Raw genomic sequence first — 26,950 nt, forward strand, 5'->3', positions numbered from 1 at the left:
CAGACCCTTCACAAAAAAAACCTGGAACCTGGTTGTGAGAAGTGGACTGAAAGAAGTGTAGGCAGAGGAAGAGTAGATAAGGAGAACGGTTTCTATTTTGCTGGTATATATAATTCTAATAGAAACCTATGGCCCTAGAGTTTCTATGCTTACGGACCTCCTTTCCTTAATAAAATATACTAGTATATTAATTTGGGTATTAAATAATAACAATAATTATTTTTATCCCCTAATCTAATCTCCAACTTAAATTAGAGGTTCTAAGTTATTTCCCACTCTATTATTCTGAATAATTAAATTTATGTTGTGAAGTTTGTTCTTAAATAAAAGACTTGAAAATATCTTTAAGATTTTTTGAGAAATCCTGAGGATAAATATGACGAATTTCAAGATATCATTAATCTCATGTTTTTCAGTTATGTAATTCTCATGGCTTTCTTCTGGCTTCTTCTCAAATCCATGCATTAATTAATGAAATATTAAAATCACCTCAATTCATTAATAGAAACGGTTTTAGAGTAACATTATAGATGAGCCATTTTTCTTTTTGTTTTTTTTTTTTTTTTTAAGTGGGGTGTTTGGTAAAACTTAATATTTATTAGTTAATGACTTAGATTGAATTTAAATTAAATTATATTTAAGTTATTAATTTAAAATTTATTATTTTTTACTTTAAATATTAAAGTTGTTTGATATATATATATATATATATATATATATATAAATTATAACTAGAACAAAAGATATAAGTAACGGTGAAAGTGATGGTGAAACAATGAAGATGGTGAAAGTAATTAAGATAATAGGGGTAAAAAGGTAAAATAAAGATGTTAATTTAAGAATAAGTTAATTCACTTTTAAGTTAATTTTTTAGAGTTTTATTTTTAATTAAAAAAAGTAAGTGGTGGTAAAATAATTTTTTTCAATAAATAAATAAACATATAATTTTATAATTAAATAATCACCAACTCATAATAATTAGAAAAATAAATAAATAATCAATCTTATAAATAAATAATCATTTTTCATTTATATATATATATATATATTCTTGGAAAAAAAAAATCAAAATTTCCTTTATCTATCTCATTACCAAATTAAAAATATGGGCCACATAAAATATAAAAATGTTTTTTTTTTGGATAGAAGTATGAAAGACCACCACCAATGAGGTGGTATCACCTATATATTTTCACACCAACAAAGCAAAAATGCTAAAGCCCTTTAAACTGCTTGAGAACCTCCTAGGGCAATTTGGAGCCCTCCTTGCTCGACTTGCTGTATCTAAAAAGTTTTAAGAAGGAAGGAGGTAAGCATTTTCACATGCTTAGTAGGGTATCTTACACACAAAGGGATTAATTGGTATTACTATGATTCAAGGATAAACAAATGAGCATTTAAACCATAAAATAAATATCTCAAACATTTTATTTGATCTAATTATACCACTTCAATAATTCTTAACCATTAAATAAAATGCATGTCAGAATGTAACATAGTCATACAATGTACTTTTGGTATTGGGCTTTCACCTAAGGATATGCATCCGTACCCAAATATATTATATTATATTATATTATATTTGTTAAACGAATAAAAAATAATATGAAATATATATTATTTTCAGAGTTTAAAATAAAAATTATATCAAAATTAAATATTTTTTATTTAAAAAAATAAAAAATTTGTTATGTTTAACAATATTCATGATTTGAATATTTTAATTTTACAAATAATTTTTTTTATATTATGTTTTTTAATATATAAAAATAATTTATATATATATATACATATTTTTTTTTAGTTTTTCATTTTTAATCATAAATTTAATTTATAATAAAAAAATTTATTTTGTAAAATGAGTATATTTAAAAATAAAAAATTGATAAGAAATAATTTTTTGATATATGTCTATCGAGATTAACATATTTTGTATCAAAGGAATAAAAGAAAGAGAGTGGATAATATATCTAATTCACTTCACATGTTTGATTAAATGTAGGATGATAGGATATGATAATTTTTCTCTTATCCTATCTCATATTATACGTATACGTAGACAAAAGTAACTTTTGTAAGGTACACAGAAACTAGGCCACAAAACCACCCCCCAATGCTTGTTCTTATTCTTATTGATTGTTTTAGGAGACAATGCATGTGTACAAAAGCCATTACATTCCAATCCAATTCTATCAGTTCTAGGGCTGAATCCAACAGCAGACAAATAAATTTCAGCAGTTCCATCTGGGAGAGTTCAAAACTATTTTACTTCTATTCGGACCAATAAAATCATCCCATATGGAAAACAAAAGAATACAAAATCTATAAGCCTTTACTCAACAAGTGTAACTTACTGAATTGTAGGGAGAAAAATGCACAACACTGCACCGCCTTCATTCTTTTTCCATTGGGGGAAGCTCGTTGAGATCAAAATCCAAAACTCTTGGACCTGCATTCTGGCTGGCTTCTTGTTTGGGTGCAGCTAATTGGGCTGGCTTCTGCCGGTGAGTTGTCTGGTGGCCCCCAAGAGACTGACCCGTGGGGAAGCTCTTGTTGCAGATCCGGCACTTGTGGGATTTTTGCACCACCTGCTTGGCATGCTTGGAAGTGCCAAGGGCTTGGCCTTCTTCCTCAGAAGCTGCGGTATGTGAAGATGATGCATACTTATTCCCCATGGTCAAGGCTTGGTAAGTCGGAAAGGTTTTATTGCAAGTGCCGCATTTATATTTCCTCGGTAATAATGTCTTCAGAAACCGGTTATTATCAGAAACATCCATATAGCTTACGAACTTTGGAGTCATCTTCTTTGTATTCTTTGCAATCTGATCATCAAGTTGTCCCCCAGGTATAATTCTATCATCACTACTCTTCTTGTCCGTATCAACTTCTTTTGGTCCCAAATTGAACCCTATTTTTAGAAAGTCCTTCCAAGAAGCACCACTTTTGTTTCCAGCATCTTCTTGGCCTCTGAACCCCAAAGCCCCTCTTTCATGGATTTTCAGCTTCTTGGATGGATAATCCCTTAGGTTCCCAACTTGTAACATCTTAAGTTGTTGCCTCTTCTGCAGGCCTGCACGTTCAGAAACTTGATGCTTTTCCTCAATTCCTTTGTTCTGCGATGAGCTGATATTACAGGACGAACCCGAAGAAGAATATAAGTTGATGATGCGATTCTGGCCCCTCCTTCCAGTTTTCGTCCACTGCAAAGGAGGCTGAGAAGGACTAATATCAGATGAAATCACGGTCGATGTCATGGACGCATGGCTCAAACCATCAATTCCCTGTGACACAGAGGAGCAAGAAACAGTCTTGGCGGAGGGCGGAGGATTGATCCCCCTCCATTCTCTCTCAGGATGGCACCTCATGTGCCCGTACATGGCCTTCTTCGAATGGAAACTCTTGGAACAAACAGGGCACTTGGCTTGATCAGTTCCACCAATATTCTCAGCAACGCTACCCTCTGATCCGTTCTTGAGGTTCCAAGTCTTATTCTTGTTGGAACGACTGACTCTGTTGCCCTGATCATCAAGGCGAGCTCTCATCCGACCCTTGAAACCTTCTGAACAACCCAACCCTTTGCTGCTGATGTTGCATTCCAGTCTTGCCTCCACTTTTACTCTATTACTTTTCCCATCATCAACTTCGTCGCCACCTCCCATCGGAATGTTGATTGGCTTCAAAGAAAGCCTATTTTCCGGTAAACCAGCGGAGCCTAAACCTTGCCTCTCTTCGCCGTCACAAGGTACAGCTTCCCCCATCAGACCCTTGACAAAAAATGCAAAAAAAACAACCTGGAACCTGGTTGTGAGAAGTGGACTGAAAGAAGTGTAGCCGGAGAAAGATTTGATCAGGAGAATGGTTTCTATTCTGCTTTCTTGAATCCTATCTTATATAATTCTAATAGAAACCTACGGCCCTAGAGTTTCTATTCTTACCGATCTCCTTTCCTTAATAAAATATACTAGTATATTTATTTGGGTATTAAATAATAACAATAATTATTTTTATCCCCTAATCTAATCTCCGTCTTAATTTAAAGGTACTAAGTTATTTCCCACTCTATTATTCTGAATAATTAAATTTATGTTGTGCAGTTTGTTCTTAAATAAAAGACTTGAAAATCTCTTTAAGAATTTTTGAGAAATCCTGAGGATAAATATGACGAGTTTCAAGATATCATTAACATCATGTTTTTCAGTTATGTAATTCTCATGACTTTCTTCTGGCTTCTTCTTAAATCCATGCATTAATTAATGAAATATTAAAATCACCTCAATTCATTAATAGATACGGTTTTAGAGGAATAGATAGGTCGTTTTCTTTTTCCTTTTAAGAGAGGTGTTTGATAGAACTTAATATTTATTACTTAATGATTTAAATTGACTTTAATTTAAATAATATTTAAATTATTAATTTTAAATTTATTAATTTTTACTTTAAATATTAAAATTATTTGATAAAATTACCTTGAAGATATATTTTAAATCGTCAAATTGATATACATATATTCTCATATACATAGATAGGTCGTTTTTTTTTTTATTATTTATTTAAGTGAAGTGTTTGGTAAAACTTAATATTTATTACTTAATAATTTAAATTAACTTTAAGTTAAATTATATTTAAATTATTAATTTAAAATTTATTAATTTTTACTTTAAATATTAAGATTGTTTAATAAAACTACCTTAAAGATATATTTTAAATCATCAATATATTTTTATAAATTATAATTAGAATAAAAGAGATCAAATAACAATGAAAGTGGTAAAGATGTGAATTTAAGAATAAATTAATTCACTTCCTTCACTTAACCTTTTATTAGAGTTTTATTTTTTTATTAAAAAAACATAAGTGAGGGCAAAATCAATATTTCCAATAAAAAAATAAATAATTTTATAATTAAATAATCATTTTTCACTAACTCATAATAATTGAAAAAATAAATAAATAATCAATCTTATAAATAAATAATCAATTTTCATTTATATATATACTCTTGGAAAAAAAATTCAAAATTTTCTTTATCTATCTCATTACCAAATTAAAAATATGGTACAATATAAATTTTTTTTTTTTTTTATATATAGAAATATGAAAGACACCACCAATGAGGTGGTATCACCTATATATTTTCACACCAACAAAGCAAAAATGCTAAAAACCCTTTTAACTACTTCAGAACCTCCTTGCGCAATGCGCAATTTGGAGTCCTCCTTGCTCTATTGCTTGTCTTTAGAAATAATATCTGTATCTAAAAAGTTTTAAGATGAAAGGGGGTGAGCATTTTCACATGGGTTTCTTACACCCAAAGGGATTAATTGGTATTACTATGGTTTAAGGATAAACAAAATGAGCATTTAAACCATAAAATAAATATTTCAAACATTTTATTTGATCTAATTATATCACTTCAATAATTTTTAACCATTAAATAAAATGCATGTGAGAATGTAACATTAATGTACACTTATTTTTGGGCTTTCACCGAAGATATGCATTCGTTTTCAAATACACTCTTCATTTGGAGTATTCTTAAGGTAAGCTTTTGTATTTTTTATATTAGGATCTCACTCCCTTTTTAATATGCCTCTCACGGGTCTTTTACTTTTATCATCATTTTTTTTTATGCATATGAAATGTAATAAATTTACATATCATCATCCACAATTTTTGTAGGACATAATTTTTTATTTAATCCAAACATGCTAAAACATTCCAATACCCAAGGCAACAATTTTTCTACAATTAAGTGACCACAAACATTAAATAAAATTCTCAATAATCCATATATTAACAAAAACACAATTTATATCTTAATCATATAAACTTTATTTATTCTTGACAAACTTAATAATTTCTAACACTCAACACAATGATTTTTTTTTTTTATAATTAAATCATCTCAAACATCACATTTTTTTTTTTTATAAAAGGAATCCATAAACCACCAAGAAAAATACTTATAATAATAATTATACTTCAAATAATACATATAACACCTATTTATTTCCCAACAACAAAATTTATAATTTTTTTATAAAAAAAAAATTAAATAAAAGTTATAGGGTTAAACCATCTTACCTCATATAAAAAAATTAATTCAATTATTAAAATTAAAATGCAACTCCATAGTGTTTATCACGTTAAATAGAGTATCCTCCTAAAATTTTATACGAGAATGACATATCGAAACCAAGCGGCATGCACCATCACTCTGTACCTCCGTCTTCATTGCAAGCTTGTAGATTCTGATGCACATCCACACTTTCGCAGTAGCGCCGCATCTCCGCCACACCTCGTTCGCCATTGATACCACGACCAACGCCCCCTCGCTATCTTAGCATAGTCGGTGGAGCCCACCATACTTGTCATCAAAGCGCTACCATTATCCCCTCCTTCACGTGATTGCCATCGAAGAATTTTCTGGATCCAATTGACCTCGTCTCCACCCACTCTCGCACCCACAATTCTCTCCACGCCATTCCCTACTCTCACCATCTTCCTTATTGCTCGCATTGTCACGTGGCGCTAGTGGCCACCACTCCCTCGCACGTCGTTCACGGAGCCACCCCATGTTCACAGTCTACACCACTATCCTTTCCAAGACTCCAACCATGGTTGACGTTTCACTCTTGATTTGAGGTTTAAAAGCGTGTTTCATCTCTACAATGTTAGTTTGAGGATTTGGGCTGTTTATGGGCTTTTATTTGGGCTTTCATTAATTGATTTATGCTTATGGACCTACATTAGCCAGAGCTTAATGGCACTTTGATTTTGCTATTGGGCCTTAAGTCTTTGTCTTTGGGTTGGGTTTTCATTTGATTTATTTGAACACGATGAATTTAATTTATACATCGGTATTGCTTTGGGCTTAGGCTCTTTGGTTAATTTAGACCATTCAATTCATTTTGTTTCATTATCATGCTTATCGTATTATAGCAATTTGATTTCATAAATAATTTTGCTAAAAGAAATACATTTCCAATCATTAGACTTGTAAATACAATAAAATTTAAAAATCATTTTTAAAACAAATTTGTAAAATAATATTTTTTAAATCAAATTCTAAAAGGTATTTTTTTTTTGTAATTTTTTAAAAATTTTAATAAAAATTGTGAAATGATATCTTGTACATAAAATTGGATTGGGATTATTTTTTGTAAATAAAATTATAAAAATCATTGTATTGGAGATCTAAATGTGTGTTTATATATATATATATATTAATTATTCTAAAAATGTGTTGAATTGGGAAAGTCAAACCATCTTTTTAGTTAGTTTAATAAGAGTTCGTTTGACAATGATTCTAGAAAGCCTTTTAGTCTAAAAAGTGTTTTTGAAAAATATTAGGTGTTTGATAAAATTTAAAAAACACTTTTGAAAATTTGAAAAAACATTTATATGATTAGAAAATCACTCGTAGTGTTTTCTAAAGAAATACTTGATAGATGATTCACCTAAAAACACTTTCAGAGAAAACACTTGTAATAAAAAATATTGTCAAACACACTCTAAGTCAATTTGTGTAATTTTCATTGTCTTTTTTGTACATTTTTATATTCAATCTTTATCATACCATTGCTTGTAGTTTTCCTTGTGTCGTATTCATTTGCTCAAAATCCATTGATTACTTAATTAAACGTCAAAGTATCCTCCTCTTGCTTATTAGAAACCATAGCTATTTGGGCTTAGAGTGATGCTAAATCATACCTTCTTGATAGCATCATTTGCTTAGAGTGGTGCTATGGTTTATCACGATAATATGATCATGAAGAGATCAAGAAATATCTTTATAAAAAATAAGAAATAACGAAGTCCTGAATAATTCACATTTTAGTGTGATGTTTATCATGATAACTAGAGAAATTGTCATAAATTTTTATATTGGATATGAAGTGAAGCTAGGTTCAACTACTTCATATTGTGTATTGAAGTCACAAAAGATGTAGGAAAGAGAGCAAAAAACTTCATTGTTAGACGTAACAAGACATCATTCCCATCATCTAAATCTTCCTTAATTTTATTTTCTAACATTACTACCATTCCTTTCCATCACAATATTTATTATATAAATCATTCATATTATTGATATTTTATTTATGTTATTTTTTTTTAACTCTTTTATCTTCATAAGAAGAAAACTAGAAGATATAGGAAACAACATTTAACATCAAACTTCATTATATAACATAACAAGGCATCTAACACAAATAATATAAAACATGCTTTGAAATCATTCCTACCATTTATATCTTCTTTAATTTATTTTTCCAACATCACCATCATCTCATTTTTCACAATTTTTATTATACAAATCATTCCTATTATTTATATTTTATTGATATCAAATTTCAACTCATTTGCCTTCACAAGATATAACTTGATAAGTTTTTTCATCACTTCCCATTGGAATCTTGATAAGGTTCAAAGAAAACATATTTTCTAGTGAACCACAACAAGACATGAAACACAAATAATACAAAACATACTTTAAAATCATTCTCATCATCTATATCTTACTTAATTCAATTTTCTAATATTACTACCACCCATTTTTATCACAATATTTATTATTTATATTTTATTTAGATTAATTTTCAACTTTTTTTGCCTCATGGCACAACTTTGGCCATGAAACCCTTAACAAGAAGAAAACTAGAATATGAAGGACATGAGTTTGACAACAAGCCTAATCATTGGACATAATAAAATGTCCAACAGACATAATATAAAACATGCTATGAAATCATTCTTATAATCTATATCTTTAATTTAATTTTCTATCATTAGCACCATGCCTTTTCATCACAATATTTATTATATAAATCATTCATATTATTTATATTTTATTCATGTCAAATTTAAACTCATTTGCCTTAAAAAAATTACCACTTAATAAGCTTATTTGCCACCTTCCATCAGAATCTTAATATGGTTCAAAGAAAGCCTATTTTCTTATGAACAACTGGGGGCCAAGTTCTCTTATAGCTCTAGGGTGGTTAGAACTAAGAAATGTATTGTGTTATACGAGAAAGAAATTGAGGAAAGAGAGAAAAAATATAGGTAAATAATGAAAGGTGTGGAGACGGGCATAGAAACTCTATAGAGAATGGTTTCAATTTTTCTTTATTCATTGTTGCCATTCATAATCATTGAATCTTTTTAGAATTCTAACATAAAACAAGCATGTAGAGTTTTTATAAATACAAATGTCCTTTTTTTTATTTATTTAAATTTTAAGTAGGTAGAGAGAGGTTGGAAATATTTTTGTAAAGATATATGCTAGTGGTAGATACTTGCAAAATTATTTTATAAGGATATTCATTTAATTTATATCCTATTTTATAGGACATGTATAAAAAACCTATTAGAGAAATTATATAAAAGATTATTACCACACAAAACAATAAGCAACAGGATACTTCAACTTGTTTATGAAAGCTAAAATCATTTAAGTCGTGCAAAAAAAAAAAAAAAAAAAAACAAAAAACAAAAAGGAAAAGTAAAGAGAGATTGAATAGGATCTTGTTTATTGAAGCGATATCTTAGAAAAGATGTAAGAAAGAGATTTTGACGGAAAGTTTCATTATTGGACATAACAAGGCACCAACACTAAAAATACAAAACATGTTTTGAAATCATTCCCACTAACTATATGTCCTTTAATTTGATTTTCTAATATTACTACGGTTCTTTTTCATCTCAATATTTATTATATAAATCATTCACGTTATTTACACTTTATTCATATTAATTTTCAACTCTTTTACCTTCACAAAGGACAAGAAAAAAACTATAATATTTAGGAAATAATATTTCACAACAAGCTTCATTATCGGAAATAACTAGACATTCAACACAAATAATATAAAACATGTTCTAAAATCATTCCGACCATCTATATTTTCTTTAATTTAATTTTTTTTTATCATCACCACCATCTCTTTTCATCTCAATATTTATTATACAAATCATTCCTATTATTTGTATTTTATTTATATCAAATTTAAACTCATTTGCCTTAAAAAGGTATAATTTGAAAGCCACCTCCCATTGGTATCTTGATGAGCTTCAAAGAAAGCCCATTTTCTGTTGAATCAAAGGGGGGCTAAGTTCTCTTAGTGCTTTAGGTTGTGAGAACTAAGAAGTGTATTAAGATATACAAGGAAGAAACAAAGGAAAGAAAGAGAAAATATTAGTAAATAAGGAAGTTGTGGATATGAGCCATTTTCTGTTGAATCACAGGGAGCTAAGTTCTCTTAGTGCTTTAGGTTGTGAGAACTAAGAAGTGTATTAAGATATACAAGGAAGAAACAAAGGAAAGAAAGAGAAAATATTAGTAAATAAGGAAGTTGTGGATATGGGCATAGAAAATCTTTAGAGAATGACTTCTATTTTTCTTTTTTGCCATTCCTCATGATCGTGTACTATTAGAATTCTATCATAAAACAAACCTGTAGAGTATCTACAAGTACAAATGTCCTTTCTTTATAAATTTCATGTAGGTAGCGGTGAGAAATATTTTTGTAAAGATATATGCTAATGGTAGATAATTGCAAAATTCCAAGAATATTCACTTAGGTGGTGTTTGTTTTTTTGGCTTTTTGTTGAAAGCAATTTAGTTTTTAAATTTAGATTGTTTGTTTTTCTATTTTTTTATGACTTATCATAAACTTTTTACTAAATAGAAAAAGCCAAAATATGTAACTTTTTTTAAATAGAAAAAATAACATTTTGGTTTTTTTTACTTTTTAATATTTAATAGAAGTAAAATACTACAAAAACAAACAACCTAATATTTAACACTATTAAGCATTAATGTTCTATTTAGAATTAAGTACAAAAAACAAACACCACCTTTGTTTATATTGCATTTCATAAAATATGTAAAAAAAAAAACCTAGAAGAGAAATTATATAAAGGGATATTATCACATGAAACAATAAGTAACAGGATAGTTCAATTTATTTGTTAAAGTTAAAATCTTTTAAGTTATGCATAAAAGAAAATTGAAGACAGGTTCAACTAGTTCATTTTGTTTATTGAAGAGATTTCTTAAAAAAAATGTAGGAAAGAGAGTTTGACAAAAGCTTCGTTATTATACATAATAAAGCATCCAACAAAATAATACAAAATATGCTTCGAAATCATTCCTACCATCTATATATTAATTAATTTGATTTTTTAACATTACTAACATCTATTTACATCACCATATTTATTATATATATATTATTCCTATTATTTATATTTTATTCATATTAATTTTCAACTCTTTTGCCTTCATAAGGTATCATTTCAGTCATGAAAGCCTTAACAAGAAGAAAACTAGAATATGTAGGAAACAATGTTTGAAAACAAGCTTCATGATTAGATATAATAGGAGACATTCAACACAAATAATAAAAATATGCTCTGAAATCATTCCCACCATCCATATCCTCTTTAATTTAATTTTCTAACATCACTACCATATCTTTTCTTCACAATATTTAGAAGAGAAATTATATAATAAGATATTATCAGGCAAAACAATAAGCAACAAGATACTCCAATTTGTTAGTTAAAACTAAAGTCCTTTATGTTGTACACAAAAGAAAAGTGAATATAGATTCAACTAGTTCATCTTGTTCATTGAAGTGATTTCTTAACAAAAATGTAGGAAAGAGAGTTTGATAAAAGCTTCATTATTGGAAATAACAAGACATCCACCACAAATAACACAAATAATGTTTTGAAATCATTCCCAACATCTATATTTTCCTTAGTTTGAATTTCTAACATTACTACCATTCCTTCTATTACAATATTTATTATATAAATCATTCTTATTATTTATATTTTATTCATAATAATTTTCAACTCTATTGCCTTCAAAAGGCACAACTTCAACCATGAAACCCTTAATAAGAAGAAAACCAGAATAAGTAGGAAACAACATTTGAGAACAAGTTTTATTATTTGACCGAACAAGACATTCAACACAAATAATACAAACCATGCTCTAAAATCATTCCCACAATCTATATCTTCTTTAATTTAATTTTCTAACATCACCATTATCTCTTTTCATCACAATATTTACTATACAAATCATTCCTATTATTTATATTTTATTTATATCAAATTTAAACTCCTTTGCCTTAAGAAGGTACCAATTTAAAAGCATCTTTGCCACCTCCCATCGAAATCTTGATAAGCTTCAAAGAAAGCCTATTTTTTGGTCAACCGTTGAAGGCTAAGGTGGTATTTGTTTTTTAGCTGAATAGAAAAAGCCAAATAACTTATTGATACCATCTAACATAACTAAATTGAACCTATTAACAATAAGTTCACTTTAGTGCTTAGGGTTGTGAGAACTTAGAAGCGTATTGAGATACGAGGAAGAAATAAAAGAAAGAAAGAGAAAATATTGGTAACTAAGGAAAGAGGTGAAGATTAACATAGAAACTCTTTAGAGAATGGTTTCTATTTTTCTTTTATTGCTACCATTCCTTTTCATCGTATCTTATTAGAATCCTAACATAAAACAAACATGTAAAGTTTCTATAGGTACGAATGTCCTTTCTTTATAAATTTTAAATAGGTAGTGATGAGAAATATTTTTGTAAAGATATATGCCAACGGTAAATAGTTGCAAATTATTTTATAAGGACATTCATTTGGTTTATATCACATTTTATGGGACATGTAAAAAAAAAACCTAGTAGAGATTATTAAAGTTAAAATCTTTTAAGTTGTGTATAAAAGAAAGTGAAGACAAGTTCAACTAGTTAATCTTGTTTATTAAAGCGGTATTTTAAAAAAGATGTCAGAAAGAGAATTTGACAAAAAACTTTCCTATTGGAAATAACAAAGCATCTGACAGAAATAATACAAAGCTTGCTTTGAAATTGTTCTTACCATCTATATCTTCCTTAATGTGATTTTCTAGTATTCCTGTTATCATTTTTCATCACAATATTTATTACATAAATCATTCCCATTATTTATATTTTATTCATATTAATTTACAACTCTTTTGCTTTCACAAGGCTCAACTTCAACTATTGAACCCTTAAAATGAAGAAAACTAGAAGATGTAGGAAACAATGTTTGAAAACAATCTTTATTATTGTTTGATATAACATGACATCCAATTCAAAAAATACAAAACATGCTTTGAAATCATATCCACTGTCTATATCTTCTTTATTTTAACTTTTTAACATCACTACCATATTTTTTCATCACAATATTTGTTATACAAATCATTCTTATTATTTATATCTTTTTTGCATTATTTGGGTTGTTTGATTGATGAATATGTGTATTTGGATAACAAAACAAGTTCGATAAAATTTAAGTAATATATAAAGCAATCTTCAAACATGGAGGATATCTATAATCAAGACAAATGAATAAGGGCAATGTTTTAAAAGATAAATTTTCACTTATAACATCTACTTTAATGGAACTCAAATCTTCTGAATTAAATAATTTTTTTATCACATCTTTTAATATGTTTTCTTTTTATGAATTCCTTCTATTTTGAAGTATGAAGCAAATATTTTAAATTAATTTTTTTATCTTTTTAATTTTTTTTTAGATGTAATATCTTATCATAACTTTTAGAATATATACATTCACAGTCTTGAATCAATTGCATTGCGCTTCCTACGACCTTTAGATTGAGAGCAGGCGGCTGCTCTTATATAAACCCAGCCTTTGATCCCATTCGAGATTTTCCTATTCCATTTCAAAGATTGCTTGTGGAATTCTTTCAAGTCTTGTAAAAAAACCCATGACTACACTCATCCTAGCCAAAGATAGACTACTCTCACCTATTCCTACCTTGGGATTAGGAAATGAAAATAAAGAGTCTAGTCTTAAAGATAATCCTTACCCATTGCCTTAGGAATCCAAGAGCTTACTAACTAGATTGAACAAGTTTCTTCACTGGTAAGGGTTAAGCCTTGACTTGCATGTCAATTTCTTGTCCATTCAATTCAATATAGATTCCAAACCTTGTCTTCAAATATACTATCTATCTACAATTCTTCCATTCCTTCTTACACTCTAGATCATGTTCCATCTCTCTTTCACTCCTTTCCAAAAGTCTACTTTGATTAAGTCTAAATAGGGGAGCCTTACCACCTGACTAGTAAGGGAAAAACCCTTTACTAAAGAAAAGAGCTAGGGCATTTTTCGCTTGTTCATCAAGCTTTTGAGCAAATCTTTCAATTGCTGCCTAATCTCCCAACATGTTTAAGAACCAAGAACCATCCAAGGATTGGACGACTGAAGGGAGCTTGTTTATAGACAGAACATAGGCCAATAAAAAAAAAAACACAACGTGCAACGAGCTCTCTACTCCTAGTCACTAAGTAGTGCTATCTATTCTCAAGGAAACTCTGCCAAGAGGTTCTTTCTCTCACATAATTTCACCTACTTTTTGAACCAAGGCTAAGCTAATAAGACAATATTTCATGTCATGATTCTTTCTCATTGATTGCACTTTCCTTTTTGATTTTGTGCCGCGTAGTTCATACATGTTACACTTGCACCATTTTGAGTTTGACTTACCCAATTACATGCCAAGAATTATCCATATTTACAATGGTGATACTCATATGCAAGACCCCTGAACCCTAAATTGCTCCTTCCTTACTATCACTATCTCACCTAGCTTCCAAATCAAGAACACAAATTCTCCCTTTCTACTTTAGAAACAGAAAGCCTAACTTATGCACAATAAACCAGATTGATCGGAAATAGAGTCCGACTGTGCATTTGTCATTGGGACCTCCCCTTCAATTACCCTATCAACCAAACATTTCGCATACTAGTTCAAACTAAAAGCTTAAAGTCCTTACTCTACTATTAAGTATAGTAAGAAAAGGGCTATGTCTTCTTTCAATGTTATTACTCTATCCATAGAGAAAAGACAAAGAGGCAATTCAAGGCCTTGTACTTAGAGTGATTTAAGAAGGTAATGTTTTTTGACCAATACAAGCATGAAAAGCTTAGATTTAGTAAAGGGAGTTGTAGATAAAGGGCTTAAACTAAAGTACAAATCACTTTCACAACTATAGATGGGTTCTTATATGATCTCTCCTATTGTGCTCAATACATCAAAACTTATCGAACCAGCAGAAGCTAAGTGAAGTTAAAGGAAACACAAAACCCCCTAAAAACTTTTATGTTATACATAAATGCATATTTGTGATGTAATGGAGAATAAGTTAAAAAAGTGTTTTTTATATTTGGGTTTTCAAATAAAATTTTGTTCTTAAAAATGTCCTCATACCCACCCAAATACATTCACTCTTGCACTTCTGACCAAACTTTGACCACATTTACCTATTTTTTATAGTGACATTTTACCATAGTTATTTTCATAATTAGAAATAATGTTTTATCGTAAACCTTTTTCATAGTTGCAAGTAATATTTGTGTCGATAACTTTTTTTTACTTTTTTATTTATTTATTTTTGTTATCAATTCTTATTGTACTTGAAAGCAATATTTGATCAATTTTTGTACTTAAAAAAGTGATATTTTTTTGTAAGCCTTTTTTTGGGTGGTAAAAAGTGATGTTTTGTCACAAAATTTAGAGATTATCCATTTTCTTTCTTCGGTAATTTCGAGAAGCAAACATAACCTCATTCCTTGTATCATCACATATGCACACTCTTTCAAAAGTGTTTAATAAAATGAGAAAGCCAAAGGTTGTAATTCAAACACTTAAGCTTAAATCAAAGCCTTATGGGCTAGTTTGTTTATACTTTCGAAAAAAATAGATTTTTGTTTTTTTGTTTTTTTTGTTTTTTTTTTTGGGTTTAAGGTTTTAGAGAGTAAAGGTTTTCGGTAGGAAGATAAGGGAGAGAAGGAGAGAGAGAGAGTGGTGTTTTTTTGGTACACTGTGGGAGGGGTTTTGATTCTTTCTGGAAGGATTTGGGAGTTGTTTGAAGAATAAGAAAATTAAAGAGCTGTGAGGTCTTGAGCAAAACCAAGAGGAGGAGGTCATTGCATTGTGGGGCTCTCTCTCTCTATACGATTTAGGGAGGTTATTATTTAGCGTTTGTAAAGCCTCTTTCAGGGATTCCTATTTTCAGCACCTGTGGAGGAGCTCACTGGGAAGGCTCTTTCTCTCTCTCTCTCTCTTCCTGGTCTCTTCTTGGAGGTCCTTATCCCTCACTACTGATGCAAAAACCTCAACTATATGTACCTCTGCAAATTAAAGCTTCAAAGACATTAATATTCTCAGAAAAAGAATAAGAATTAAAGCCTAATAATCCAAATCAGATTTAGCCAATAACCAAAACTTGGCCACAAATAACATAAGGGGATGTTTCACATCAAGGCCGATGGAACACCAAAAATTATCCCAATGTGTACAGGAAAAAAAAAAGAAAAAAAAAAGGGAAACTGCAAAAGAGTACTCTTCTTCGTCAAGCACGTACAACTAATTGATCAGTCTATAGAAAAAAAAAAAAAATAGGCTGAATTATAAGAGGGGCAAGATGCATTGGTAGCTGCAGCAGTTCACTACCTAATGGGTTAAACATACTGATTGAAGTCAGTTGATTGATTCAAATTTTCCATAATCCTCATTCCTCTATTGGAGGAAGCTCATTGAGGTCAAAATCTAGCACTTTATCTCCCAAACTTTTGCTGGATTTTACAGAGGCCGAGCCTTGGCTGGGTGATGCTTGGGTTGATCCTTGAAAGTGACTCCTCTTGTGGCCTCCAAGAGCCTGACCGGATGGGAAGGTTTTGCTACAAATATTGCACTTGAACCCATCTACCACCACCTTGGAGCCACCTTCTTTAAACTTTTCTTCTCCGGTATCCATGGCTTGGAGGTTGTTCTTATAACTATGGCTAGACCTGTGTCCACCTAAGGCTTGGAAAGTTGGGAAGATCTTATCGCAAGTGCTGCACTTATACTCCCTGGGTGCCACAAGAAGCGACTCGTTTACTATTTCTTGATCGAGCTTGTTTCCGTTTTTGATTCTATCAGTAGTGTTCTTGCTACCTGATTCCTCCTCTATGTTGTTGTCAAGGCCTGCTTCTCTGGGACCAACTCAGTGTCTAACAAAGCCTTCTCTTTCAGCATCAGAGTCCATCTTCCATCAATGTTCACTTCTTTTGATGGATAATTTCTCAAGCTTCCAAGTTGTAACACCTCAACTTTTTGCCTCTTCTTCTCTCCTGAACGTTCAGAAACTTGGTTCTTGTTCTTAAGTCCATGTTTATGCGATAAACTGAGATCACTGGACGAAACAGAAGTAGAAGATGAGCTCAAGGGGCGATTCTGGCCCCTCCTTCCAGTTTTCATGCAGCGCAGAAGAGGCTGAGAAGGACTAGTATCAGATGAAACCACAGTTGATTTCTTGGCTGAAGGGCTCAATTCCTGATTTTTCTGCGACTCAGTGGAGCAAGAACCAGTCTTGGCCGAGAGTGGAGGATTGATCCCCCTCCATTCTCTCTCAGGATGGCACCTCATGTGCCCGTACATGGCCTTCTTCGATTGGAAAACCTTGGAACAAACAGGGCACGTGGCTTCGCTTCTAGCCTCCGATCCATTCTTGAGGTTTGAAGCCGCATTCTTGTTGGAATCACTGCCCCAGTTACCATGATCATCAAGGAGAGCTCTCCTCGGGCCCTTCAAAGCTTTTGTACAACCTAATCCTTTGCTGTCGAAGCTGCATACAAGTGTTGCCTTCATTATCACTCCTCCCCTTTTATCATAACCTTCTTCTCCACCTTCCTTGGGAATCTTGATAAGCTTCAAAGAAATCCTGTTTTCTGGTGAACCAACGGGAGCCAAGTTCTGCCTCTCTTCGGCTTCACAAGGTACATCATCAGCTCTATTCTCTACATAGTAATAATAAAATATACTATATTTGTATAGCATATTTGATTGGGTATTAAATAGAAATAATTATTTTTATATTTTAAATATAATTTGTATCAAATATCAGTAATTATTTTTATATTTTAAATATAATTAGTTAAAGTTGGGTTGAAATCAAATAATTGCTTTTGTGGGTGATGCTAAACTCCAAATTGAATCCTAATTTCAAGTGGTGATCTTCAATGTGAAACATTAAAAATTCTTTCCATTGATCGGAAACATTCAAAATATTTATAAAAATTATTTGTAATTAAATTATTAAGCACATGTTTTTTCTTTAGTGGTAGCGTTAATTTTTTTTTTCTATTTAACCATTAATTATTAATTCTTTTTATATATTACATAAAAGAAAAAGAGAGCAGGTGGAATTGAATTAAGAGCTTTAATTTTAGTAAGTTGAGATAGGACAAATGATTTTGATGAAAAGGTTTAAATTATGATTTATTTTAATTTTATTTGACTAGTTAAAGTCCATAATGTGATCTTATAACCTTATAATCCTTATTTAGGGGTGTAAGTAAAACAAAAAAAAGCCGATCAATTGTTGCAAACTAACAAAAACCAATGATATTGATTTGATTTTCAAAAATAAAAAAGGTTGGTTTGGTTTGAGAATTTTGAAAACTGGTCTTGTTGGTTCAGTTTTCGATTTTTCGATATTCTAAAATTTATATATAATTGTTTAATATTTGATAATTTTTTTATATTAGATTATATTAAAGTAATTTATTGTTTTTATATTATGGTCAAATTAATTCTTAATGTATTTAATATTTTTTTTAATATCAAATTCAAGTTGGTTTCCATTAATTTTAAAAATAAATTAGATTTAAAGCTTAATATAAACTCAAGTTAATGGGATTTGGATTCAAAACAAACACAAATCTACAACTAAGTTTAGGATTAAAAAAAGCTATTAAGATGGGTTTTAATCAATACATGAAAATTGACCTCAAAAGACTTGATTTAGTTCGGTTCTGTCATTCAAAATCTGGTTGGTTCGGTTTTATTTTTATATGATAGAATTGACTTTATTTACACCTCTACCCTTATGTCCTTCTTAATTGCCTATCATTAATAACTAAATTTAATATATACAAATAATTTACAAATAATTTTTTTTATATTATGTTATTTAATATATAAAAATAATATATATATATATATATATATATATATATATATTAGTATTATTTTATAAATATTTTTTAGTTTTTCATTTTTAATCATAAATTTAATTTATAGTAAAAAAATTTATTTTGTAAAATGAGTATATTAAAAAATAAAAAATTGATAAGAAATAAATTTTTGATACATGTATATCCTATCTTACAATGAGATTAACATATATATTTTGTTTGAAAGGGATAAAAGAAAAAGAGTAGATAATAATATCCCATTCACTATCCCATGATAGGATAAGATATTTTCTCTCTTATTCTAGGCCACAAAACCACCCCACAGTGCTTGTTCTTATTCTTATTGATTGTTTTAGGAGACAATGCATGTGTACAAAAGCCATTACATTCCAACTCAATTCTATCAGTTCTAGGGCTGAATCCAACAGCAGACAAATAAATTTCAGCAGTTCCATCCGGGAGAGTTCAAAACTATTTTACTTCTATTCGGACCAATAAAATCATCCCATATGGAAAATAAAAGAATACAAAATCTATAAGCCTTTACTCAATAAGTATAACTTACTGAATTGTAGGGAGAAAGATGCACAACACTGCACCACCTTCATTCTTTTTCCATTGGGGGAAGCTCGTTGAGATCAAAATCCAAAACTCTTGGACCTGCACTCTGGCTGGCTTCTTGTTTGGGTGAAGCTAATTGGGCTGGCTTCTGCCGGTGAGTTGTCTGGTGGCCCCCAAGAGACTGACCCGTGGGGAAGCTCTTGTTGCAGGTCCGGCACTTGTGGGATTTTTGCACCACCTGCTTGGCATGCTTGGAAGTGTCAAGGGCTTGGCCTTCTTCCTCAGAAGCTGCGGTATGTGAAGATGATGCATACTTACTCCCCATGGTCAAGGCTTGGTAAGTCGGAAAGGTTTTATTGGAAGTGCCACATTTATATTTCCTCCGAAATAATGTCTTCAGAAAGCGGTTAATATCAGAAACATCCATATAGCTTACAAACTTTGGAGTCATCTTGTCACAACCCAAATTCCGGACCCAAAATTTAGCCCATGACCCTAGGTCAAAGGTTTGACCCTAAAGGTTCCTCCTATTCCACGCCGACAATCAACCAAAACACTCTGAATTTTTTTTTCTTCTACACATACCTCACACTAGAGTTTTCATCAACTAATAATATCCTAAACACTGCTTAAAAGCAACGAGATGTATTAATTATCATTACAGTCTAAAATAAAAGTTCATAGTTAAACAACTTAATCAAATTAGAGTCTCATTACTCAGTAGGATGCCTAACATCCAAGGGGTTAATAGGGATTACTAAGTTTCAAAGAACACAAAAGAAACATTTCTACAGTATTAATCAAGCCATGTAATTTAATATCTAATATTATACATAATTCCACAACATTCAACAATTAAATGAAATGCATATGAACATGTGACACACAGTCATACAATGCACTATCATTCTCGGGTTTTCACCAAAGGATACGCGTCCGCATCTAAATACACTTCCCATTCGGAGTCTTTCTGGGGTAAACTTTTGGGTCTTTCACCCTAGGGATCTCTCTGCCTTCTTAATTCGCCTCACACGGACTTTAAATTTTAATCACTGTTTCATTTTTTTTCTTTATTTTTCCATTTCATACGCTTTTCACAATTTTTATCCTTTCTTCACACACCCATGATGCAAATGAATGTCATGATTCCAAAATCTCCCAACAATTCCAACAATTTCAACAATTCCAACATTCCCAATAATCCAATAAAATAAATTTTCCACATTAAAATTTCTGAAAATATCCTAACAAATTTTCGAAAATTCACACATCAATAAACTTGAAATTATATTACAATTTCGGAATTTTCCAACAATTCTAAAAATTTCCAATATTCGAAAATAATTAATTTTCTACAATAAAATTACCGAAAATATTCCAACAAATTCTAAAAAATTTCACATATCACTAGATTTGAAATTATACCCTAATTTTGGAATTTTCCCACACTTCTAATAATTTTAACAACCCAAAACAATTATTTATTAACCAAAAAGAAATTCTTGAAATGATATAAATTCCAAATCATCCAGAAAAATTCCTACAACACCAATATTACATACTTAACTTATAATGACAAGATTTACAAAATTTTTCAATGAAAAACGTATTTAATTAGAGTTTTAGGGTTAAGTTCACCTACCACAGATCTAGAATTCGACCGTTAAAATCACGATCGACCACCGTAAAATTGTTCATCTCGTCGAGTAGAACACCTTCTCAAAATTTGAGCCAAAATGGACATCGTTCGGCCGTCCAAGCGGTTGGTCAAAGTTCTAACGACAAGGAAATTCTCCACAGTCCACCGCTGCTCTCTTTCTCTCCCGTTCTGCCACTTTTCCAACTCTCTTCTTTTTCATTTTTTTTTATTTAAAAAAGCCCACTTTCTTTATTTCAACCACCAGCCACACAAGCCCATTTCATTTTGTTTTTAATCTAATCACAGCCCACTGCACGACCCAATATTCAAACGCCCATTGAATCATTTTTATTTCTTTTCTTTTATTTATTCCATTTGCTTTTGTTTCATTTCCAATTCTTTTTTTTTTAACACACATTAATTTATTAAACACCAATCCAAAAATTTAATTTTCTCAATTTATTAATAATCAATTTAATTTATTTATTTTTACTTAATTAATTCTAATTAATTTTAATTAATTCACTTTTCATTTTCGTTTTCGGAAAATTTCAATTTCTAAAATCCTAAAAAATTTTCTACCATAAGGCTGACGTGACACAAAATTTTCAACTCGCCTAATTGACCAACACAATAAATCGAATTTCACCAATCCAAAATTAACACGTGTTTTCCAAACACTTTTCTTTTTTACTTTTCAACCACCACACACAAAAAGACTTTCTAAACTAAAATTTCCAACGTGGCCTAAATTATCCGGTCATTACATCCTACCATTCCTAAAAGAAATTTTGTCTTGAAATTTAAACGAGCTTACCTTAAAAATCGTAGAAGAGTTGCGGATAGTGTTGTCTCATTTCTTCTTCAGGTTCCCAAGTGGCTTCTTCTATCCCATGGTGTTGCCACCACACTTTGACTCTAGGGATCACCTTGTTTCTGAACATATGTTCTCCAACTTCCAAAATTCGTAAAGGTTCCTCCACATAAGAAGTATCTTCACTAATTTGAACATCTTACAAGTCCACTACCCAAGTTGGATCTGGAGTACACTTCCTTAGCATCGACACATGGAAAACATCATGCACAAGGGACAATTGTTGAGGCAAGATTAACTTGTATGCCATTGGGCCAACTTTCTTATCAATCTGAAATGTTCCCACAAATCTAGGGGTTAACTTATCCTTTTTCCCAAATCAAAATATGCCTTTTCGAGGGGACACTTTTACAAACACCCAATCCACTTCCTCAAACTCCAAGGGCCTTATCCTTTGGTCTGCATAGTTTTTTTTGTCTATTTTAGGTAGTCTTAAGCTTTTCCTTGATGGCTTGTATCTTTTCTGTAATCTCTTGGACAATCTCAGGTCCCAACAAACAACTCTCACCCATTTCTATCCAACATAAGGGCGATCTACAAGGTCTCCCATAAAGTGCTTCATAAGGTGCCATGCCAATACTAAATTGGTAACTGTTATTATAATCAAACTCTGCCAAAGGTAAGTAATCAACCTAATTTCCTCCAAAATCCAAAACACAAGCCCTTAACATGTCTTCTAAGATCTAGATCACTATTTCTAATTGACCATATGTCTGAGGGTGAAAAACGATGCTAAAATTTAATTGGGTGCCCAAAGCCCTTTGTAAACTTTGCCAAAACTGAGAAGTAAACTTAAGGTCCCTATCAAACACTATAGTCAAAGGTATCCCATGCAATCTCACAATCTCCTATATATACAACTTAGCCAACGAGTTCATGGAATCATTAGTCTTCATGGCTAGAAAATGAGCCGACTTAGTAAGACGGTCCACAATCACCCAAACTCCATTTTTCTTGCTATTAGTTCTTGGCAACCCTATCACAAAGTCCATAGTGATATGATCCCACTTCCACTCAGGTATAGGTAAAGGTTACAACAACCCTACAGGCTTTTAGTGTTTAGTTTTCACTTGCTGACAAATCTGGCAGTTGGCTACAAACTGAGCAATGTCTCTCTTCATCCAACTCCACTAGAACTATCTCTTTAAGTCTTGATACATCTTGGTATTCCCAGGGTGGATGGTATACTTTGCCCTATGAGCATCTGCTAGAAGTTCATTCCTTAACTCCACACCTCTTGGCACACACAACCTTCCTTTAAATCTCACACTCCTATCTACATGTATAGACCAATTTTCTTATACTTCACCTTCTACCAGCCGGGTTTTAACTTTTTCTAAAAACTCATCATGGACTTGGGCCTCCACTATTCTTTGGATAAACATTGGTCTAACTGATATAGTATACAAGCATGGACCTTGTCCTTTCCAACCAAGACATAGCTCAAAATCCTCAATAACTGCTTGCATCTCAAACTCTCTCAACCCCAGGCTAGACAACTGGCCATAACTCTTCCTATTCAAGGCCTCTACTACAACATTCACTTTCCTAGGATGGTAATGAAGAGCAAAATCATAATCTTCTAATGTCTCCATCCATCTTCTCTGCCTAGAGTTCAGATCCTTTTGAGTGAAAATGTATTTTAAACTCTTGTGATAAGAGTACACCTCAAATTTCTCTCCATACAAATAGTGTCTCCAAGTTTTAAGGGCAAACACCACTGTTGCAAGCTTCAAATCATGTGTTGGATAATTCCGCTCATGCTACTTTAATTGTCTTGAGGCATAGGTTACCACATTGCCTTGCTGCATTAGCACACACCCTAGCCCCACTGTAGAAACATCACAATAAACCGTAAACAACTCTCCACTAATAGGAGCAGTTAACACTAGAGTAGTGGTCAATTTCCGCTTCAACTCCTAGAAAGTATTCTCACACTCCTCATTCCATTCAAACTTCACCCCTTTTCTAGTCAACCGAGTCATTGGTGTTGCAATCCTAGAGAAGTCTTCCATAAACCTCTTATAATATCCAATCAACCCTAAGAAACTTCTAACCTCAAATACATTAGTAGACCTTTGCCACTCATGTACAACTTCCACCTTGGAATGGTCTACTGCTATTCCTGCCTCAAAAACCACATGGCCTAAGAAATGCACTTCAGTAAGCCAAAACTCACTTTTGTCCAATTGCACATACAATTGATGTCTTCTTAAAGTTCTAAGGGTGTTCACCAAATGCTGCTTATGCTCCTCCAAACTCTTGGAGTATATCAAGATGTCATCCACAAAGACAATCACAAATTGATCCAAGCAAGCACGAAATATTTTAATCATTAAATCCATAAAAGCAGCGGGGACATTAGTTAACCCAAAAGGCATGACTAAGAATTCATAATGCCCATATCTCGTTCTAAAAGCGATTTTAGGAACATCTTCTTCCTTAACCCTCAATTGATGATACCCAGTTCTCAAATCAATCTTACTAAAATACTTCACACCCTTCAACTGATCAAACAAGTCATCTATCCTTGGAAGAGGATACTTATTCTTCACAATAACTCTATTCAAATTCTTATAGTCAATACACAACCTTAGTGTGCCATATTTTTTCTTCACAAACAGCACCGGGGCTCCCCATGGCGATGTACTTGGATGAATAAAACCCTTACTCAACAATTCCTCCAACTGAATTTTCAACTCATTCAACTCAAGAGACGCCATCCTATAGGGGGATACTGAAATAAGATCTGTTCCTAGGTAGACTTCAATAGAGAAATCAAACTCTCTATGTGGTGGTAAACCTGGTAACTCATCTAGGAATACATCCTAAAACTTTCTCACCACTGGAATTTCTGTAATGTCCTTTTGGGCTTTCTTCTTACTACGAAGGCAAGTTAAGAAATTTATTGATCCATTCCTCAACACGTACTGATAACAAGGATCGGACTGCGAAAAAGGCAAACTAACACACTTCCCTCCAACAAAGCAAACCTCAAATCCATTTGGCAGACAAAATATTATCCTACGGCGATGACAATCAATAAGCGCTCTATACACCGTCAACCAATCTATTCCCAATATAACATCATACCCAGTCATATCCAAAATCCTCAAATCCACATTAAGTGCTCTATCCGCTAAGGTAATAACGTACCCCTTGCATACTCTATCAACTCTAGAATTCGTACCCATAAGGGACTCGATAAGTAACAAATTTTCTACCATTTCCGTTTTCAATCCCAATGCATTAGCACAAGATGGATAAATGAAAGAATGAGTTGCACCAGTATCAAACAAAACATGCACCCAAGTACTATATACCAAAATCATACATTCCACTAAAAGGACATCTTCCTCTGGCTCTATTGGGGTAAAGGCAAAAACTCTTCCTGCTGCTTGCCTTCCCCTACCCCTAGCATTTTACCCCTGAGAAGAACGGGTCTAACTACTCATAGTAGTTGTCCTGGCTCCCTGCGCTGCTGGGGGTAAATGTGGCGTTTGGTAATAAGGTAACTAAAATCGAGGGGCCTGGAAAGACACTACCGGCTGCTGCTGAGAACTTCCTTGAGACTGAGGTCGAGCCTGCTGTGCGCCTCACAATGGGCAAGCCCTCCATAAGTGGTCTTCTGCTCCACAACCATAACATACTCTATTAGTAGCCTCCCTCTGAGAACTTTGCTTACCTCCTACATAGAACGAGGAATGCTCCTCAGACTACTGAGTCCTCTACCTCTGTCGTGGGCCCTGGGATCTCCTCTGGGAACTTTCCCCCATTCTTTGTTTCCCTTTTCTGTCCCCCTTTTGCTCCCGAATTTGGTCGGTTTCTTCAATGTCCTACTTCACTAACAAAGCCCTTTTAACCAACTCAGAATAGTCCCTTATTGCCAGTGAGACTAATCTATTCATAATAACAGGCCTCAACCCCTGTTGGAACCTTCTATCATTTTCTCATTCCTCACTGATCATCTCCAAAGCAAATCTAGACAACTCCGAAAAACGTGACTCATACTCCAACACCGACATGGTTCCTTGGATGAGGTACTCAAACTCCATCATCTTGACATGCTTAGCCATTTCTCCAAAATAATTGCCTAGGAAGATTCTCTCAAATTCCTCCCAGGTCATAACCTCAGTGTCATACACTCTTTTCATTGATTCCCACCAGAAATCAGCTTTGTCAACAAGCATGTATGCTGCCAGACCTACCTTTTTTTCCTCAGGTATGTCCAGCCCCACCAGAATTCTTCTCATTTTCCTCAACCAATGCTCAGTTGCTTCCGTACTGGGTTCTCCATTAAAAGATGGAGGTTGCATCACCATGAATCTCTTCATCGCCTCCATCTGGCTCATTACTGGCCTCTCAGTGCGGCTCCTCCTATGCGAGTGGTCTGAATCCTCATGGCCTTAGGTACCTCCTGATCTCCTGAAACCCGGCCTCTTATCAACTGGATAGTCTCTCTCAACTCCTTTCTTACTTCTCGGAGTTCTTTTCTTACTAACTCCAACTTCTCATTTCTCTCAGATCTTCCAACTTCTCATTTCCCGCCATTTCAAATTTAACAATCCCTAATTCAACCACATTACTAAGGTGAGCAAAATAAATTCACATGTACCCATTTAGCAAATTCAACAACTATCAAAACTTTCACTTTCATACAATCACAATACATAATTCAATTAATCAACACTATAATGTTTTTTTTTTTTTTTTATCATCAACAAGCACCATCATAAGGCTTTTCAAACATCAAGAATAAACAATTAACTAATTCAATTAATAATTAGCTCGCTAGCTAACACATACAGAGAATCATTACATTACAATACACA

General features: G+C 32.1%; 4 protein-coding genes across 4 annotated transcripts; all 4 read right to left on the reverse strand.

Annotated features, from left to right (window-relative positions):
- Positions 1-2,358: 2,358 nt before the first annotated feature.
- On the reverse strand, positions 2,359-3,758 carry LOC117916934 (zinc finger protein ZAT9-like). Its single transcript, XM_034833174.1, has one exon. It carries the CDS (start codon positions 3,756-3,758, stop codon positions 2,394-2,396), a length of 1,365 nt encoding a protein of 454 aa, XP_034689065.1. The 3' UTR covers positions 2,359-2,393.
- Positions 3,759-17,035: 13,277 nt separating this feature from the next.
- LOC117916935 lies at positions 17,036-17,905 on the reverse strand. The gene has a single exon (XM_034833175.1). The coding sequence runs from the start codon at positions 17,903-17,905 to the stop codon at positions 17,036-17,038; it is 870 nt and encodes a 289-aa protein (XP_034689066.1).
- Positions 17,906-19,648: 1,743 nt separating this feature from the next.
- LOC117916936 (zinc finger protein AZF3-like) lies at positions 19,649-20,056 on the reverse strand. Its single transcript, XM_034833177.1, has one exon. The coding sequence runs from the start codon at positions 20,054-20,056 to the stop codon at positions 19,649-19,651; it is 408 nt and encodes a 135-aa protein (XP_034689068.1).
- Positions 20,057-26,068: 6,012 nt separating this feature from the next.
- On the reverse strand, positions 26,069-26,470 carry LOC117916937. The gene has a single exon (XM_034833178.1). It carries the CDS (start codon positions 26,468-26,470, stop codon positions 26,069-26,071), a length of 402 nt encoding a protein of 133 aa, XP_034689069.1.
- Between the last annotated feature and the right edge of the window lie 480 nt (positions 26,471-26,950).

Source organism: Vitis riparia, chromosome 6 (assembly GCF_004353265.1).
Source record: "Vitis riparia cultivar Riparia Gloire de Montpellier isolate 1030 chromosome 6, EGFV_Vit.rip_1.0, whole genome shotgun sequence".
NCBI classification, from domain to species: Eukaryota; Viridiplantae; Streptophyta; class Magnoliopsida; order Vitales; family Vitaceae; genus Vitis; species Vitis riparia.

What these genes read in the sequence shown, in the direction of transcription:
- LOC117916934 (XM_034833174.1), bottom strand. Translation starts at nt 3,758, where the DNA reads ATGGGGGAAGCTGTACCTTGTGACGGCGAAGAGAGGCAAGGTTTAGGC.
- LOC117916935 (XM_034833175.1), bottom strand. Translation starts at nt 17,905, where the DNA reads ATGCTATACAAATATAGTATATTTTATTATTACTATGTAGAGAATAGA.
- LOC117916936 (XM_034833177.1), bottom strand. Translation starts at nt 20,056, where the DNA reads ATGACTCCAAAGTTTGTAAGCTATATGGATGTTTCTGATATTAACCGC.
- LOC117916937 (XM_034833178.1), bottom strand. Translation starts at nt 26,470, where the DNA reads ATGAGCCAGATGGAGGCGATGAAGAGATTCATGGTGATGCAACCTCCA.